General features: G+C 40.4%; 1 protein-coding gene across 6 annotated transcripts in view; it reads right to left on the reverse strand.

Annotated features, from left to right (window-relative positions):
* The window catches only part of LOC122550944 (putative methyltransferase NSUN7), a 154,566-nt gene that overhangs the window by 113,744 nt on the left and 22,657 nt on the right, over positions 1 to 18,165 (reverse strand). For all 6 annotated transcript variants that reach the window (XM_043692499.1, XM_043692491.1, XM_043692482.1 and 3 more), the window contains one exon: positions 11,020 to 11,078. Coding sequence is in view for 4 of the 6 variants with exons in the window: in XM_043692482.1 (XP_043548417.1) it covers positions 11,020 to 11,078 (59 nt within the window). In the remaining 2 variants the exon portion in view is untranslated. The remainder of the gene's footprint in view (positions 1 to 11,019; positions 11,079 to 18,165) is intronic.

Genomic DNA, 18,165 nt, shown 5'->3' on the forward strand with positions numbered 1-18,165 from the left:
AATGAACTGTATTGTATGTTCCATGATAATGTGGTCACCATTTCCCAAAGGCTATTTACAACCTAGTTAATAATTGGCCCCTTTTCATTACAAACATTAAACTCATAACAACCCAATCCATAGTTGGCACCTCAACATTGCTCCAGAAACCTATCTTGTATACATTCCAGTAATTTGTCCTCCACAGCATTAATGCTAATTTGGTAACCCAACCAATATAGAAATATAAACCATCATTCCTGCATTGCACATATTACATGCATCTCAAATTTTCTGATTTAATACGGTGGACAACATTACAACTCGTTTGATCACCTATTAAAAATTGTTTGGTATCCCTTGTTGTTTCATAGCTCCATCCAAACCCTACATCTCAATCCTTCAATCTAAGATAATCTCTTACTAATTAAGTAATCTTGTCCTTTAGGAGTGCTACCCCACCTCCTTTTCCTTTTTGCCCCTCTTTCCTAATGAGAGAATATCTTTGAACATACAGTTCCCAGCTTTGGTCAACCCTCCAGCCACTTCTCTAAAATCACAACAATCATTTCTATTTGCATGCATCTGTTGCTTGCCCATGCTTTCTTTTCTACTCCCTTTTACTATTTTTCCTCAAATCAGACATTCCTCTCAGGTTCCCATCCCCCTGTTCACTGAAATTAAATCTTCCTCAAAATAAAAACGTTTGTGAATATCTATGTGAGGATGTTAATCCCAGCCTGTCCATCTTGCAGTTCCTACCTGCCTCTGACCAGGTTCCAATGCCTCACAAATCTGATGTCCTCCCTCTACACTAATTCTTCAATCAACCATAAAATTCTCCTATGTAGGGCCTGACGTAATCCTGAGACTATTGAGAAGTGAGCCTCTACAGCAATCTTACCACGTGAGTCTACGACACTTTGTCTGCATCTCACTCCGGGATGGTCTCCTACCTGTGTGCTTTTTACTGATCTCATCAGCCTTTAGTTTTAGTTATTACTTCAATGTCCTTTCTTGATTGATTGTAAGTGTTTTAAGTTCCTCCATTCCTTTTACTTCTTTACTAATATTACTGGGAATTTATTTGTGTTTTTCTAAAGTGAGATATAAAATATCTATTCAATTCTTCTACTATTTCCTTGTTTCCTATTAACTCCACAAACTGACTGACTGCAAGACTAAAAATTACTTTAGTTATGATTTCCATCTTTAAAATCTTACTACCTACCTTTGTTTCTGGCTAATCTTCTCAAGCTCTAATTTCCCTCCTTTTTTAAGCCGTTGTTTGCTGGTGCATTAAATAATATTTCACTTTTCTGCTAACAGCATTCATGAAGGGAGCTACATGAAATGATCAATTAGAATTCTTTCATTTGTAGGTGATGGAAACTCAATGCTTACAATGCAAGACATTTACAATGTATGAGAATGGTTTTCATGCCATCAGTTAAGGTTGGTTTCAAATCTAACTTAAAACAGATTTTTCTAACCTACTGCACACAATTCCCTAGAAAACTAAAATGCAGTATTAGTTGTACAGTCCAGTAATTACCTTAAATCGTCCTTCTTCTAATGGAGTTAGGTCATATCTAACAAATTCCTTTCACTTTTCTGAGAGCATTATACATAATGCTAACAGTGGAGTGAATACCAGGATTATTTAACTGGACTTCTGAGAAGGTTCTAAACAAAAGCCTTGTAATTAAGTTAAAAGGTACTCAAATTTTCATGTTTCTCTTAAATGGTGAGTGAAGCTAGATAGAGCCAAAAGAAAAATGATTTTTTTTTTAGTTATGTAAGTAAACTATGACTCTATAAAGGAGATAGAAAAAAAGGAATAATGTGAATTTTGGCAATGATGAGTTGAGATCTTATAAAAAAGGGAATTGGGGTATCTAAAAAGATCACTCTGCAGAGCTCTGCATCGCAGCACAAGCGGGACGAACCTTCAACCTGCCCAACCCGGACCATCACGATATCTTGGGATTCCGGAAAGATTGTGAAGTCCCAAGAAACTTCTAAACCTGGGGTTCCTGCCGTCCAGAAATGCCAAAGAGGGAGAAGGAGCGTCCAAGGATCCTCAGAATTGATTACCTTGCAGGCCCTGGTGAACGAGCTCATGAAATCTCACGAGGTGCTGGGAAACAGATTGAAGAGAAGCTGGCTCCAATCTCTCTCATGCTGCAGAAGCAGGAGCAGCAGCGAGGAGAACTGGAGAAGAGGATGGATGAGGTGGAGTATATGGTCACTGTGGTGGAAGCTGATGCCAGTTCATCCAAGGATAGGATCTAAGCCCTGGCAATGCAGGTCCATAATTTGCACGACCAAGTGGATGATCTTGAGAACAGGGGCAGGAGAAAAACATTCAGATCATCGGTCTGCGTGAGGGTAAGGAAGGTGAGCGGCGTGCGGAATTTGTTGAGGATTTCTGCCGACATACCTTGACTTGGAGGCTGGCATGAGAGGATTGAAGATAGAGGGGGCTCACTGGGTCGCACGACAGAGGTCGGGTCTGGGTCAACATCCTCGTCCTCTCCTAGTACGGTTCCATCAATACCCGGATAAGGAGAGAGAGTCATAGATGCTTCCAGAATCCAGCAGAAGGTTCCGAACGCCCTAATTTGAGGGCTCTAAGATCATGTTCTTTCAGGAAGAAACAAAAATCTTATGACAGTGCCAAGAGAAGACTGAGGGAGCTTGAGATTCAGTACTCCGAGGTATCCGGCAGTGCTACACATCACCTTATATGGATCCATTCATCTCTTTGACACATAAGAGAAGGAAAGAGACTTTGTGAACAAATTAACCTAATTTGAACAATTTTAGTATGCATAAATAGCGTTGTTTGGATATGTCTTTATCGTTTTATAAAAAACAAACAGAGGAAGTCCAGTTGGAGTTTTTATTTTTATTTTTTATCTATTGATAATAATTTGGTTTAAACTATGTTTGGTGGCGGTTGAGATGTACATTTTCAATTTGTAAGTTAGGATATACCAAAGGATGGGTGGGTTTTTAAAAAAATTTTTTTATTCATATTGGTATTCTACGGTGTGTTTACTCTTTTCTGCTTGTGCTAGCTGAGAGAAGTGAAGGGCTGGGCTGGTTAGATGCCTACTTATGGGCAGTTTGGGATGGGTAGTTTCCCCCTCTGGGCAGGGGTTGAATTTCCCTACTCAGTACTGTTGGCGCTTTACATGTTGGTTTGTTTTTTGGTTTTCATTTTTAATAGTTTTGTAGGTTTGTTAAATGTAGTGGTTTTAGTTTATGTAGTTTTTAATGTTTGGTGTATCGTGTGACACTAAGGCTCAGCGATTTGTGGTTCAGGTTCCTACTCTCTGGAATTTAAATGTTACTGCAGAAGGTTGTGGTTAATGACTTGATTAAATGGTGTACCTGGAATATCAAGGGAAGTCACTCACCAATTAAGAGGAAGAAGGTACTCTTGAGTCTTAGAAAGCAAAAGGTGGATACTGCTTTGTTACAGGAGACACACTTGGATGGCAAGGAGCATCTGAAATTACAGCAGAATGGCTTTGACTGAGTTTTATTTTTCATCATTTAATACCAGAAGTAGGGAAGTGGCTATATTGGTGGGAGGAATCTCCCATTTAAATTGTTGGACACATATGGGAGGTTTGTAATTCTTAAAGCCTTGATAAGTAGGGAAGAATGTGGTGTTTTAAATGTTTATTGCCCTCCACCTCATCCCCTTAAATTTTTGGTCGATGCATTTTCTAACCTGATAAGTCTTGAGTCCCAGCACATCATTATAGGGGGAGATTTTAAATTTCTCATGGATCCCATAGTAGACAGGTTACCCAAAGGTCCCTCGACACCCTCTGTACAAACTAAACAGTTAGTGGGTCTGTGTGGAGAGTTAGGGTTGCTGGACGTCTGGAGGCGTCTCCACCCTACACGCAGGGATTTTACGTTTTTCTCCAATCCACACAGATGTTACACCAGGATTGACTTTTTTCTGACCCCGGCGGTAACCCTGGATTTGGTGGCATCTTGTACGATTGGTAATAGTACCATCTCTGATCATGCTCCAGTGTACCTGTTGGTTAAGATTAAGGACGTCACAGTGGGTTCGAGGCACTGGCGAATGGATCCCTTTATCCTCAAGGATAATAAGTTTGTGGAGTATTTCTCTAGGGAATTTCAGGCGTTCCTAGACATCAACTTAGGCTCAGTTGGTAGTTCATCCATCCTCTGGGAAACTGCCAAAGCCTATGCTGGGGGGGTGGGGGGGCTAGTTATTTATTAGTCCGCCAGTAGGAAGCGGCAGAAGGATGAGCAGAAACATCTCCTTGAAGTACGGTTAAAGGCAGATGAGAAGGCTTACTTTGACAGACTCTCATTGGTCAAACTACAGAATGATTACAGCACTTCGGTCTGCAGTAAATTCCATGCTCACGCAGATGGCAAAGAAGGAGCTGGCTTTTGCAAAGCAAAGGTTATATCAGCATGGTGACAAGCCAGGCAAATTCTTAGCGTAGCTTGCCAGGAAAAGGAGTGCCCCACAAGCCATTACAGCAATTGGGGAAGGGTCTGGGAACCTAAGATGTGATTCTAAAAAGATTAATGTGACGTTCTAGAGATTTTACTCAAAGTTATACCAATCCGAGGATTGTGAGATGGGGCAGATCAAAATGGAATCTTTTTTTAAGTATCTGAAGCTCCCGGGAGTGACTCCTGAACAAGAGTCCTTTCTCAATTCTCACTTATCAGAGCAAGAAGTGCATGAAGCTGTGAGGCAGCTTCAGAGTGGAAAGACGCCTGGTCCTGTTGGACCTCCCACTGAATTCTAGAAGGAATTTATAAGTATACTGTCAGGCCGAGTGCTCAGTATGTTTAATGATTAACACAGTCATGATTGTCCCTACCACCTCGGAGACAGGCCAATATTTCACATATTCTTAAAAAAGGGAAGGACCTAGAAGACTATGCTTCGTACAGGCCCATCTCGCTCTTAAATGCGGACTTTCAAAATCCTCTCTAAGACTCTCGCATTAAGGTTGGAGACTGTGTCACCTTCTATTATTAAAGAGGATCAGACAGGTTTCATAAAGGTTCACAGATCCTCCAATAATGTTAGGAGGCTGCTTAAAGTAATTCAAGCATGTCAACAACAGTCAATACAGGGTTTGGTGATTTCTCTGGATACAGAGAAGGCATTTGACTGGGTTGAATGGCTGTACCACTTCTATATCCTGGAGTGGTTTAGTTTGGGCAAAGTATTTATAAGATGGGTAAAGGTTCTCTATGGTGGCCCTCTCGTGGCAGTCATCACCAATGGAATACAATCAAGCAATTTTAATATTTTTGGGGGCATGTCACTAATGCTTTTTACATTAGTGATTGAACCATTGGCGGAGGCCATTCGTGGGAAACCCAATATATCATCTTCAGAAGTGGGGTCAAAATTACATAAGATTTCGTTGTATGCAGACAATGTCCTAATTTTTTTGACAAATCCAGCAGTTTCAGTCCCTTGCCTGATACAATGCATTCACGCAATTGGTGTTTTTTCGGGGTACAAGATTAACTTTGCGAATCAGAGACTATGCCTATGGGTGGTCTTATGAAGGAGCTAGGTCTTGAGGGCGACTATAGATTCCCATTTAGGTGGTCACAGGGGATTTTGCGTATTTGGGCATATTCATTACTCCAGTTCTGGATCAGCTGTTCAAAGCCAATTTTATCCAATATTTGATAAAATTTAACAAGACCTTCAAAGATGGGAGGCACTTCCGGTCTTATGGTTGGGCGGATAGTGCTTATTAAAATGAATATTCTCCTCAGTTTGCTATACCCTATGCGGATGCTCCCCCCGATTTTCAATAAGCAAGCATTCAGGAGGCTGAACAGCTGGTTCAGCTCCTTTATCTGGCACCGTAACCCACCCTCATTAAATTAGCTAAACTGCAGCTGCCTCACAGATGGAGAGGAGTGGACCTTCCAGCCATTTAAATAACCAATTAAACTTGCTTTTGACCTACGTGAGTGATTGGGCTTGTAGAGATCCTCTTTCATTAAAGGTAGATATCAAAGCCTCCCAGGCAAAATGCCCCCTTACCAGTTTGCTGATTTTGGACCAAATGTGGACAGTTAGGAAATATTGCCATAACCCAATAGTCAGTGATACTGTTAAAGCATGGAGGGCAATTCAGCAGCGGGACAACAATATTGGAAAACATCTTCTTTTGCACCTTTAGTGGATATGCTGGTTTTTCAACTGGGGATGATAGATTCAGGATTTTAAACGTTTGGCAGCTAGGGGTGTGTCTTGCGGGAAATTTGAGGCGTGTATTTGGGGGAAAGGAAATGATGTCCTTCAATCAGCTAGTAAGGAAGTATGAGTCATCTAATAGAGATCTCTTTCATTTTTTTCAAGTTAGGAATTTTATTCAAAAAAAGACTACACTTTTGACTGATCCCTACAAATCTGACATGGCGGGGTGTTGGGGGTGGGGGTGGGCCGGCTAAGTGCTAAGAGTACACTTTCTGTCAGTACTTTACATCATCAATTTGGGGAGGTACCCCCTCAGATGAGTTTGGTCAACTCTGTAGGGGTGTGGGAGAGAGAGCTGGATGTTGAAGTTTCCTCAGAGGCACGGGAGGATATTTGGGAGAATGCAGGGAAGATATCAATTTGCAATAGGACCCATGCTTTACAGTTGAAGATTCTCCACAGGGTCCGCTTGGCTCCGGACCATTTGTCAAATTTAAACCAGGGGTATCTTCAGCATGTCCCAAGTGCAAGGTCTGTACATTGTCTCTGGTCCTGTGGTAGGTTTCAAACATATTGGAGTGCTGTGGCGGGTGCAGTGGAGAGGATTTTGGATGTAAGGGTGGAGAAGGACCCGATCTCTCTCCTTCAGGGACTGCCCACTGTATTCCCTGCAGACACGCATAAAAAAAACTTTTCAACATCCTCACTTTCTGTGCAAGAAAGAATATCTTCCTAGGTTTGATATCCGAAAAACCCCCAGGCCTGTCAGGTTGGCGGAAGATTGTTATGGAGCATATTCCCTTGGATTTTCTCACAAATATAGGACACCAGAAAACTGAGAATTTTTCTAAGACATGGCAGCCCTTTTTTGGAATCCCTGGACACAGATTTATCTGCCACACTAACAAGGGCTTTTATATAGCCGTAACGATTGTGTTTTACGAATCCAATATCCAGAGAGGAGAAACTGTGAACGTATGAGTGTTTTGTTTGGCTGGGCTGAGTTATTACTATTTATTAGTTTGTTGTTGTTTTTTATTTATTTAGTTAAATAGCCAGTTTGAGTTTGTTTTTACTCTATACTTTTCTATATATGTTTACACTTTTGTACATGAGGTGGCTTGGGGCTTTTTTTCACTTGCGTTTTCTTTGCATTGTTTTGAATTATTTTGTATTTGTTGTAATATTAAAAAATCTATTTTTCCAATAAAATATATTTAACAAAAATGCCATCAGGGCTAAATTTAATAACATGCTAAAATGGCCAATGTGGCAATTACCTACCCCACAGCCTCCATTCTTTCCAGTGCAAGTAGTACACTGATTTCATGCTGCCTAGTTATTTGCATTATTGTTGCAAGTAGCCAGTGCCATATAAGTTAAGTGGCTGCACATCAAACAAGGGGTTTAAGTTTGTACAATGGACTCCGCTCAAAGCGAGCCGACATGCGTTTAGGCCAATTTGCATCTCTTAAGAGAAGATGTATTCTAACCAAAGCAGATGCTGGAACCTTACGGTCTAGATTCCAGTACTTGAGTGTGTGATGGAGATAGGTCAAATCAGAGCATTCAAAATGGAGTCAGACTACTCCTCTTCAAATAACAATGTACAGGGCTAAGGGAAAAAGGCAGGAGAATGGCACTGAATGAAATGCTCACTCTGAGACCCAGTAGGTCATGCAGCTTCCTTCTGTACTGTAACGGTTCTGTGAATGAGTTTAAATAGGAAGCAATGTGAAAAATGAAGCGCCAGTGGTTCCAAGTACTAATTATCCAAATTCCCAGTTCTCATCCTCACCAACATTACAAGTTTCTTTCCCCTTGTTCTTTCCTGGATTGAACCACTTTCTGACCACCTACAGTCCATTGATACTGGAATTTTATGAAATCAACTAGATTCTAGCATGGTCTCAGTGGATTGGAAGTTGAAATACTGTTTTTTAAAATAAAAAGAGGGAGAGAGAAAATAGGGGATGTCAAGTCAGTTTGCCTAACATCACTCATCAGGAGAAGTGCTGAAATTTATTATGAAATAAGTCTTACTGCACTTAAAAAAATCATAAAACGATCTGACATCATTTTCATAAAAGAGAAATAATATTCAACAAATTAGAGTGCATTCTCTGACTTTTAAATCTGACATCATCACACCTCTCCTCAAAACAAAACCCTTGACCTCATCACCATCGTTTGATTTACAAGCTGATGACAGGTGATATGGACATGGTACTTGGCACTTTTTCAAAAAAGAGGGCATAGTTCCTCATTGCAGTTAAAAGAGGGAGGCGGGGGGGGGGGGGACACAAAATATTTGATGGTATAAGCTTAGTGACTGAATAAATATTATTTGGGTCTGTGCAGGTGATGGTGAAGCAGTGGCAGAATGAACATCACAGCAGAGATGATGATATCTGCGGTTGGAATCAGAGAAGTTGAGTCTCAGCTGTGGCGATGTGGTAGGCCCAAATTGGTACTCCTGGAATGGGCAGTGATGCAAGGGTTTTGGTGGGCCCATTGCCCGTTATTGAGTCACCCCCCCAATGAATGTCGAGTGGAGCACAAGAAAGGAAGATGATGACTCTGTTTTTAAACTTAATATTTAAGTCTTATATCTTAATATTTTCTGTAAGTCAAAATGGCACTGGCACATGGTGACATATTACACTTTTCACTGTATTTAATTGTTAAATACAATGGACAATAAATCATTCCATTCAATTCAAATAATAAGGGGTTCAGCACCTTTAAAAGTAGATAAATCGCTAGACCTGAATGAAACATATCCTAAGCTGTTAAGGAGAACAAGGGAAGGAATTGTGAAGCCTCCATCATTTTCCAATTCACTGAGTCTACACGTGGTGCTAGAGAGAATGGAGTACAGTTAAAGTTACACCATCGATTATAAAGGCAGAGAGGGTCAAATCAAATAATTGTAGATCAGTCAACTTAACCTTAAGAAAATATTTTGAAACACAGAGTGACATTTGGAAAGGCATGAATTCATCAAAGAGAGTAGTTTGGATTTGTTGACAGTTATATCTGACTGATTTGATTGGACATTTTGAGGTGGTAAAGAGGGTAAAATATTTGATGATTTCTAAAATATGATGGATTCCAGCAAGGCTCTTTATAATGAGGAAGGGCCTGTGCCCGAAACGTCGAATCTCCTGTTCCCTGGATGCTGCCTGACCTGCTGTGCTGTTCCAGCAATAAAGTTTCAACTTTGATCTCCAGCATCTGCAGACCTCAATTTCTCCTCTTTATAATGTCCCACATGGCAGACTGACTAGGAAAGTAAGAAGTCATAGAATCCAAAGCAAAGTGAAAAGTTAGATTCGAATTAGTTCAGTGGCAGAGGGCAAATAGCATCAATAAGTATTTTTGTGACAGAGGTTCTTTCCAGTTAGAATCCACAATATTCAGAACTGGGTCCCTCAACATTAGATATCAATGACTTGATAAAATGCATGAAAGGATCAAGATTAGATTAGATTAGATTAGTTTACCTACAGTGTGGAAACAGGCCCTTCGGCCCAACATGTCCACAGGCCCCTCCGAAGAGTAACCCAGCCAGACCCATTTCCCTTTGACTAATATACCTAACACTAAGGGCAATTTAGCCTGGCCAATTCACCTGATCTGAACATCTTCGGGCTGTGGGAGGAAACCGGAGCACCCGGAGGAAACCCATTCAAATTACTAATTTGAACAAACTCAATCATTAGTCACAAGTTTGACTGAACTGCCCTTTAATCAGACTATATACACATGTAACAGTGGTGTATCTCAATCTATAGAAAACATGTGGGTGACAATCTCCCCCTCAAAGTTTCAAATAGCCACCTCAATTCAGAACTAAATAGTTTGATAAATACTACAAAACAACTGAGAACAAACAGGTTTAAATGCAGGCAATTGTTAAGTTGAAGAAAGCTGTCAATCAGAACAATTCCCAATTGCAATGATTACTTAATCCTTTTCTTGAACAGTAGTTGCAGGCAAACAAGCTAATTTATGTAACTACAACATAATTAACTTGTATTTAAAGAGCAACTTTAACATAACAAAACATTCTGAGGTGCTTCTAGATTTGTCAAACAAGATTTGTTAACACATAAAAAGAGATACTCTGACATATATTTAAAAGCTTGGTCAAAGTAGTAGGTTTTAAGAAGTGTTATACAAGACGGAATGAAAGAGCTAGAAAGACTTACAGACATCTTTAGGGTCAGAATTGCACAGCAAATAGCGTTGGACCTACGGGCACAGTCACCAATGCTAGAACTGTTAAAACAGGGAAGATTTGGTGGAACATTGATAGCTAGACCAAACATTGCCAATGATCTTTGTCAGCCACAGACAGTTGGCAAGGAAAGAGATGTATCAATGATTAGGGAAAAGGATCTGTTGCAGTATCTCCGATATCTAATCCAAATAGCTATTCCTCAGGCATGAATCTGAAAAAAATGTCTTTTCTCCACAGTTGAAAAGCCCATCAACAAAGATGAACTAAGAGCTGATGCCTATAAACACATATTCCAGGCCAGTTTGCAGGTTAATGTAGCTACAAAGCTGTGTACCACTAACAGGTTGCAAATTGCTCCCAAGATCTTTGGATTATGTACAGCCTGGTGTATTACAGTATATTGTGCAGTTACCAAACAAGCCATCAGGATTGGTAACAGTATTTCAAAGATGCACTAATTTAATTTGGATTTTAAATGAACAACCACACTACAAATGTTAAAAGAGGCATTTGTCTTGCAAGAAATATTTCAGTTTGAAGAGCGCTTACTTACAATTTGCTGAGTTGGATAAAAGCAGCTGTTAATCAATACCTCTTCTAAGACATCTTGATCTGTTAAAGCGAAACAATGATAAACAAAAATCATGTTGATGCAATGATGTCACATCTGTAAGGTTCAAACCAACTTATTTCAATTCTGTAAACAAATCAACTTACAGTATTTTTATTTGTGGCTACTACAACATAGTTAAAAAGCTATTTTTAGGGACCATACTCTTATTTCCCAAAGGAATGTGAATTGGATTGCAATATGCTGAAATTTTTTTTTGTGCTAGAAAATCAAAGTTTCCTAATCCCTTGCCATTTTCATGTGGCTTTTTTGCAGGTTGGGAAGGCCTTGGGCTGCAAAACATACACATACTTCTTTCTAGGTTGGATTCCCCATAGTAGGGCAACAGGACAATTATATTTTGTTTCACACACCCTTATTTTATAGGTGAGTTTTTTCATGCCCCAAGAAAAATTACACCTCCTTGGAGAGTTTGTGTCCAGTAGGGTGTATACCTGAAGAGTTAGCAACATTTCAAAAGAATAATAGTTACAGCACAAAAGGAATGATTTGGAAATGCCAGTGTTGGACTGGGGTGTACAAAGTTACAATCACACAACACCAGGTTATAGTCCAACAGGTTTAACTGGAAGCACTAGCTTTCGGGGCGCCGCTCCTTCATCAGGTAGTTGTGGAGTGCACAATCATAAGACACAGAATTTATAGCAAAAGTTTACAGTGTGATCTAACTGAAATTATACATTAAAAAATACCTTGATTGTTTGTTAAGTCTCTCATTTATTAGAATGACCATGATAGTTGCACTTCTTTCATAAGTAAATCACAACTTCTTAAAAAAAGTTAATTCTCAGGTTAACTGTAACAATTGGTGTCAGCGCAGAGAAGATGTTGAGATATTGAAGGTGTTAGCCCCCTGTGTTCCCTGTCTGTGCCATAATGTTTAACTTGATTCTAATCAAAAAGTGAGTTAACAGAATCTTACATTGATTCATGTGGTTTTGAGCAAAGTACAATGTAACTTTGCAAGTACAAATTCACCCCACAAACATGTGTGTGTGTGTGTAGTGCGATAGTGGTCACCTGTAGTGTGACATAAACCATTGAGGCCCTCCCTATGGATACCAAACTTAGCTATCAACCTCTGCTCAGCCATTTTTCACTGTGGCCTGTCCCAAAGTCCGCCTTGGAGGATGGTCACCCAAAGGTCCGAGGTTGAATGTCCTGGACCGCTGAAGTGTTCTATAAATGGGAAGGAACACACCTGCTGTTGATTGCTGTGCCGTGCCCATTCATCTGTTGCCGTAGCCTTCACTTGATTTCACCAATGTACCATGCCCCAGGGCATTCTTGCCTGCAGCGTATGACATAGACAATGTTGTCTGAGTCGCTTGAGTACCTGCCACGTATATGGTGGGAGGTATCCCCACGTGTAATGGTGGTATCTAGGTCCACATTCTGACACATCTTGCAGCGCCTACTGTGTCAGGGTTGTATGGAATTGTCCTGAAAGCCAGGCAGTTTGCTACGAGCAATGATCTGTTTGAGGTTTGGCGGTTGTTTAAAGGCGAGGTGCTCATCCTCATTGATAATGTGTTGCAGGTCACGAAGAACATGGCGTAGTGGACAACGAAGAGTACCCTGTCGGTTGCAGCACGTGTCTGTCGCCTGAGGAGGTTGTTACGGTTCTTTGCTGTGGCAATTCGGAACAGGCGGTCGATGACACACACACTCCCACTCTCTCACAGACTTAGACCACTTTACTTACACACACACACACTCACAAACCCCCACCCCAGACAGACAGACACACATGCACAAAAGCCCACATACACATATACGTTTGTGAGGTGAATTTGTACTTGCAGAGTTACATTGTACTTTGCTCAAAACTGCATGAATCCATGTAAGACTCTTGTTAACTCACTTTTTAGATTAGAGTCAGTCTAAACATTATGGCACACACAGGGAGCTAACACCTTCACCATCTCAACATCTTCTCTGCGCTGACACCAATTGTTACAGTTAACCTGAGAATGTAATTTTTTTGAAAAATGTTTTGTGATTTACATATGAAAGAAGCGAAACTAACATGGTCATCTTAATAGATGAGAGACTTAAACAATCAAGGTATTTTTTCAATGTATAATTTCAGTTACATCACACTGTAAACTTTTGCTATAAATTCTGTGTCTTACAATTGTATACTCCACAACCACCTGATAAAGGAGTAGTGCTCTGAAAGCTAGTGCTTCCAATTAAACCTGTTGGATTATAACCTGGAGTTGTGTGATTTGTAACTTTGTGCACAAAAGGAAAGCATTCAGCCTATCATGTCTTTGTTTCCTGTCGAAAGGAGTAATTCATCTATTAACCTTTCTCTGTAGGCATTCGATGTTTTTTCCTTTTCAAATAATAAATCAATTCACTTTTGAAAACCTCACTTTCTGTGGGTTTAGAGAATAAAGAAAAAGCCTGCTTGCTCAATGGTATTCGGAAAGATATGCTGACAATTGGAAATAAAGGCTAGCTGTTTACCTTAATAGTAAAGTTAAACAAGCTTAATGTAAGGCTTTTATTAGAAGGCAGTTATGCATGGCAAATATTTCACATTGCAAATACAAAATTGTACTTCAGCTTGTAAATCTGCAAAGGAATCTCCTGTAACGTTTCCATCTTCAAACCCAAAATGGTGCATTCTGAAACATCCATGTAAATAGGTAACATAAATAAAAAGGGAGTAGCTTTGAAAGTAAGAAATTAGCACAAACGCTTCACAAAGAAAGGAGAAAAAAAAATTACCCAATAGAGTTGCTAACTTAGATCAAGGAGGGAGAGGGTGCAATCATTTTGATGGGGCTCTTCACTGGTATGTTACAAATAGAACTTTATACCAATGGCAAATATGAGATATATGCTGCTATTGAATCTACATCAGCAAAAAAAATTGTAAGTCAACTTTCGTAAGGAGTGCCCCTTAGATTGTTTTAAATGAAAAATCTAAGTAGATACAAGGAGGTCCCAGATTGCTGCTTACTCGTCCAGATCTTCAGGTTGGCCAGCAGTCCCCACCACCTCATACCATGCTCCATGGGTGCCAATGAATTGCATCTTCCATCCATAGATGCTAGCATCAGCCCCATCATATCATCAAGACACATGTCTAATTCACTTAAAATAGTTATTCACTTCAATGCTTCACTTTGGAGTGCACCAAAACCTTTTATTGTAATGTTACTGTCAGACTGTTTTGCATGCAGGACCAGCAGGGTACACATTAGGGCTTAGCTCACTCGCTTTGCCTTGCTTTTTTGGAATTTGTCACCTCATTCAAAACGTAAATGCTCCCAGTACTGCTGTTTTAGCTTGCCTTTTAATGCAGACACAAAGCCAGACCACTTGTCATTGGCATCAGCAGTGATCAGTTAATGGGGTGGACATGTTGCCTAACCACTCCCAGCTATGTCAATGTCAACCAGAACTCCATGATAGTAGCTTAGATGCATGTCTTAATGTCTAAAGGGATTAGTCCTCAGGCAAGTCAAGGGGAACTGTTAGTCACGGGTTACACTACAATCTGTCAAAGGCTGTATCTAGTCTAGCTCCAGGGGCTTGGAAGTGGTTACTCACCACTGGGAGCAATCTATATGAATACAGTATGGGGAGTGGCCACCATCGGTCCTGCAGGTCCAGTGCAACCAATCAGGGGATTAGCAATAATTCAGTTGGGGAGCTGCACAGAGATTAGTAAGGAGTCTGGCACTCATCAATAGCATGGATTGGTCTGACAGTAGGGTCAGTCCTGGAAGTCTGTCAAGGAAAGTCAAGGCAGGTTAATATGGGCCACATCCGTTGTAGGGATATTGAGCAGGTCAATTGTTGGGATTGAAGGCAGCAAGTTGGGATGTACAGGGAACAATAATAGGAACCACTCAAATAAATAAGGGTGGGAGACAGTAGAGGACATGGGTTACTGTGAGTTGGTGGTGCAGGTCAATGGTAACCATCACCTTGGCTTCGAAAGAAGGCAGGAGGTGAGGGTCAGTGCATCATGATGATTTGTATGGCTAATCTGTAGACCTGTGGCTGTAGGCTAATGTTACAAGATGAAGACAAAGAATTGGTGAGAATATTGGGAAGTTCAGAACTGCTGGGGTCAACAGAAAATGCACAGTTCAGGGGTTACCTAGATTGACAGGCTGTGAGTGACTCACTCGGCAAAGTGGGAACAGTGTGGTTTTCCATCCTCATCTGAATTATGAATGAGTAAAGGAAATGAAAAGTGGCTGCCACCACAGATAGAGGGGGCACAGTCGGTGCTTTTCTTTTCTGTCTGAGGACACAGGTTCTATTTGTGAACAATGTGAGGCCCTTCACAGCAAAATTGCTTTAATGAAGTACATGTTAAAGACACCTGTAATTATAGAATTCTGCACGTGAAACATCTGCAGTGAAATAGTAATTCTGATCACAACCAACCTTGACCATGTCATTGGTCAAATTAATCATAGTGAGTGAAGCAGTAGCAATAACAGGTGACCTTAAAAATGTTATCCGTGGGCCACAACAATTGACACAAAATCCAAGGATTCATATACTACACGGGAGCCAATTTCCTCTCACCTTGAACTGTAAGTATTGGACAACATATTCTTACATGTAATGCTGACTTTGTTTTTTCACTTTCCTATGACATGATCTGTGCTATAACCCAGGCAGTAGGCTTTACCAAAATAGACAGGTACTACATGCTATACTGTACACACTATAGAATGCCATATCATAACATAGTTGAATTCATCAAGAGGAAGGATTCCATTTCATTAAATACAAGCCATCTGTGATCATCACCTCTTAAAAGTGTGCGTCAACATGCCATAGTGCCTATATCCATGAGAACTTAGATTCTTTCTTCATTTCAAGGGCTAGATACATTACAAGGATGGTTACTAGGAGACCAGGTCTACCCTGTGCAACCAAGACTGATAATTCTGTTATGCAACCTCCAGTCTGAGGCCAAGCAAAGATATAATGTATTCTGGATCAGTGGTGCTGGAAGAGCACAGCAATTCAGGCAGCATCCGACGAGCAGCAAAATCGACGTTTCGGGCAAAAGCCCTTCATCAGGAATCATGTAGCCCATTCTCCTGGCAGTGCTGTTATGCAGAAGACATGGACCTCCTCAAGGTGATGTTCTGATGCTAGAATTGATTTGAGGGAACCTTGCAGTACCATCCAGATAGCGAGTGTGCCATACAATCCTTGTGCGCTGCACAACTGGAGCAGCCAATGGGTGGATCTGACTATTGCTGATGACCTGGGTGAAAGGCAACAGAGATCATTGAGAAAGGGAAACATCACTTGAGCATAATGGACCAGAGCAATGCTGGGCAGAGCAAGCCAAGACTTCTTTGACACCGGTTTCCAATAGACCTGCTTTGGGAGAAGTGATCATTGGCTGTAAATTAGTTATTGCTTGAAAGGCAACTTGTTTATTCCCAAACATGGCTTTTTTTAAGTTTGTTTTTTTCTCTGCTTTTCCGGTTGCTGAATAAAACTTAATATTTTCAACTGTTTGAAGGCATTGTAACTTGTGATGCACCATATTGAACAACAAAATATTTTTTACATTGGGCGTTAAGAAAGAGCAACACTCCCTTCATCAGGATCCTAACATGCTAAGGATGGGTTGCCTGTGTAGCACAGGTTTTGTATCTGCAGTTACAATTACAGTTGGTCAGGAAGGTGCTGATGTAAAATAACAATACATTTACAAATACCAACTTTTGTTTCATATGAAGTGTTATGAAGTGTACCCTTAGAAGCAGTGTTTTTATAGTTTCATCCCAGCAAGAAGTGGTGTAGCTGGCAGCAATTGACCTGGTGCTTTAAATGTGGTGCTGACACCAGAAATCTCAAAACCCTGGCAGCGGTGAGTACCTTTGCAGCTGGTGAATGCAACATAACAACAGCATGGCACCATAGAGGTGTTATGCATACAGAATGAGGAAGCTACAGAGAATTGCATGAAAAATCTCAGAGTTCACAGAAAGAAACCCTCCATTGAAAGTCGCTGAAATTAACACAGTCAATTTTTACTAAAATTCAGCCCAGACATTTATTAAATGTGGCAAAATATAAATATACTAGTGAATAGAGTATAGAATAAGAACATAAGTACACAAAAAGCCAAAAAAAATGCTCCACAAGCAGTTCTTGAAAGACACCGAACAGTAGACCATCTAGGGAACCTAGCAGACTTGTAGGTCAACATTTCCAATTATTATGGGGCAGCAAATAAATGTTACACTGTACAGTCAGTTCAGACTGCAAATTAGCAATTATGGTTAAACTGAACAGTGCTATCCACTGTATATTCTGTAGTGCATTTGGTTGTGGTCACTAAGAAACAAGCTATTCAAATTTCAGAAATTGTTCAGAGAAGATCAAAGTGATAATGAGGATAGATTCCTGGGATTTTCAAACTTGAACAGGTAGCTTTTGGTAGATAGCCTTAAAAGATTTCTAATCTAGTACATTGTATAGAAAAGGCAAATTAAAAAGACTCTCCAATTAATAAGGCAAGCAACCATCAACACACGTTATTAAAAGGCAAGTTTACGTCTGATGCCAGGAAATGCTCTTTTTGTACTTAAAGTAATCCACACTAACAATTAAACAAATAGCTAAAGGTTCAATTGCAACAAAGAATACAATGGATTTGCCAAAGACAAACCTTTTCATGATCTGCTATTACCTAAGGACCATCATTAGATGAATGCGAAACTGCTCCCACTCCTCAGGTCTGTTTTGTTTCTTGTCAATTTGTGTATCTCTTCCTTAGATCTAAACGCCTCTGATATAAGCCATGCTCCAGCTACCTTTCCTGTTTTGTTTTTGTACTAGACAGGAATGAATAATTGTTCCAGTTCAGGTCACTTTTTGAATACTTGCCAATGCCTTTACACTGTCATTCCTTTAAGTAATGCTCCCCAATCTATCATTCCACTACCTCCAAACGGACCCCACCACCAAGGATATATTTCCCTCCCCTCCCCTATCAGCATTCCGTAAAGACCATTCCCTCCGTGACTCCCTCGTCAGATCCACACCCCCCACCAACCCAACCTC

This window comes from Chiloscyllium plagiosum, chromosome 1 (genome assembly GCF_004010195.1).
Source record: "Chiloscyllium plagiosum isolate BGI_BamShark_2017 chromosome 1, ASM401019v2, whole genome shotgun sequence".
Classification (NCBI taxonomy): Eukaryota; Metazoa; Chordata; class Chondrichthyes; order Orectolobiformes; family Hemiscylliidae; genus Chiloscyllium; species Chiloscyllium plagiosum.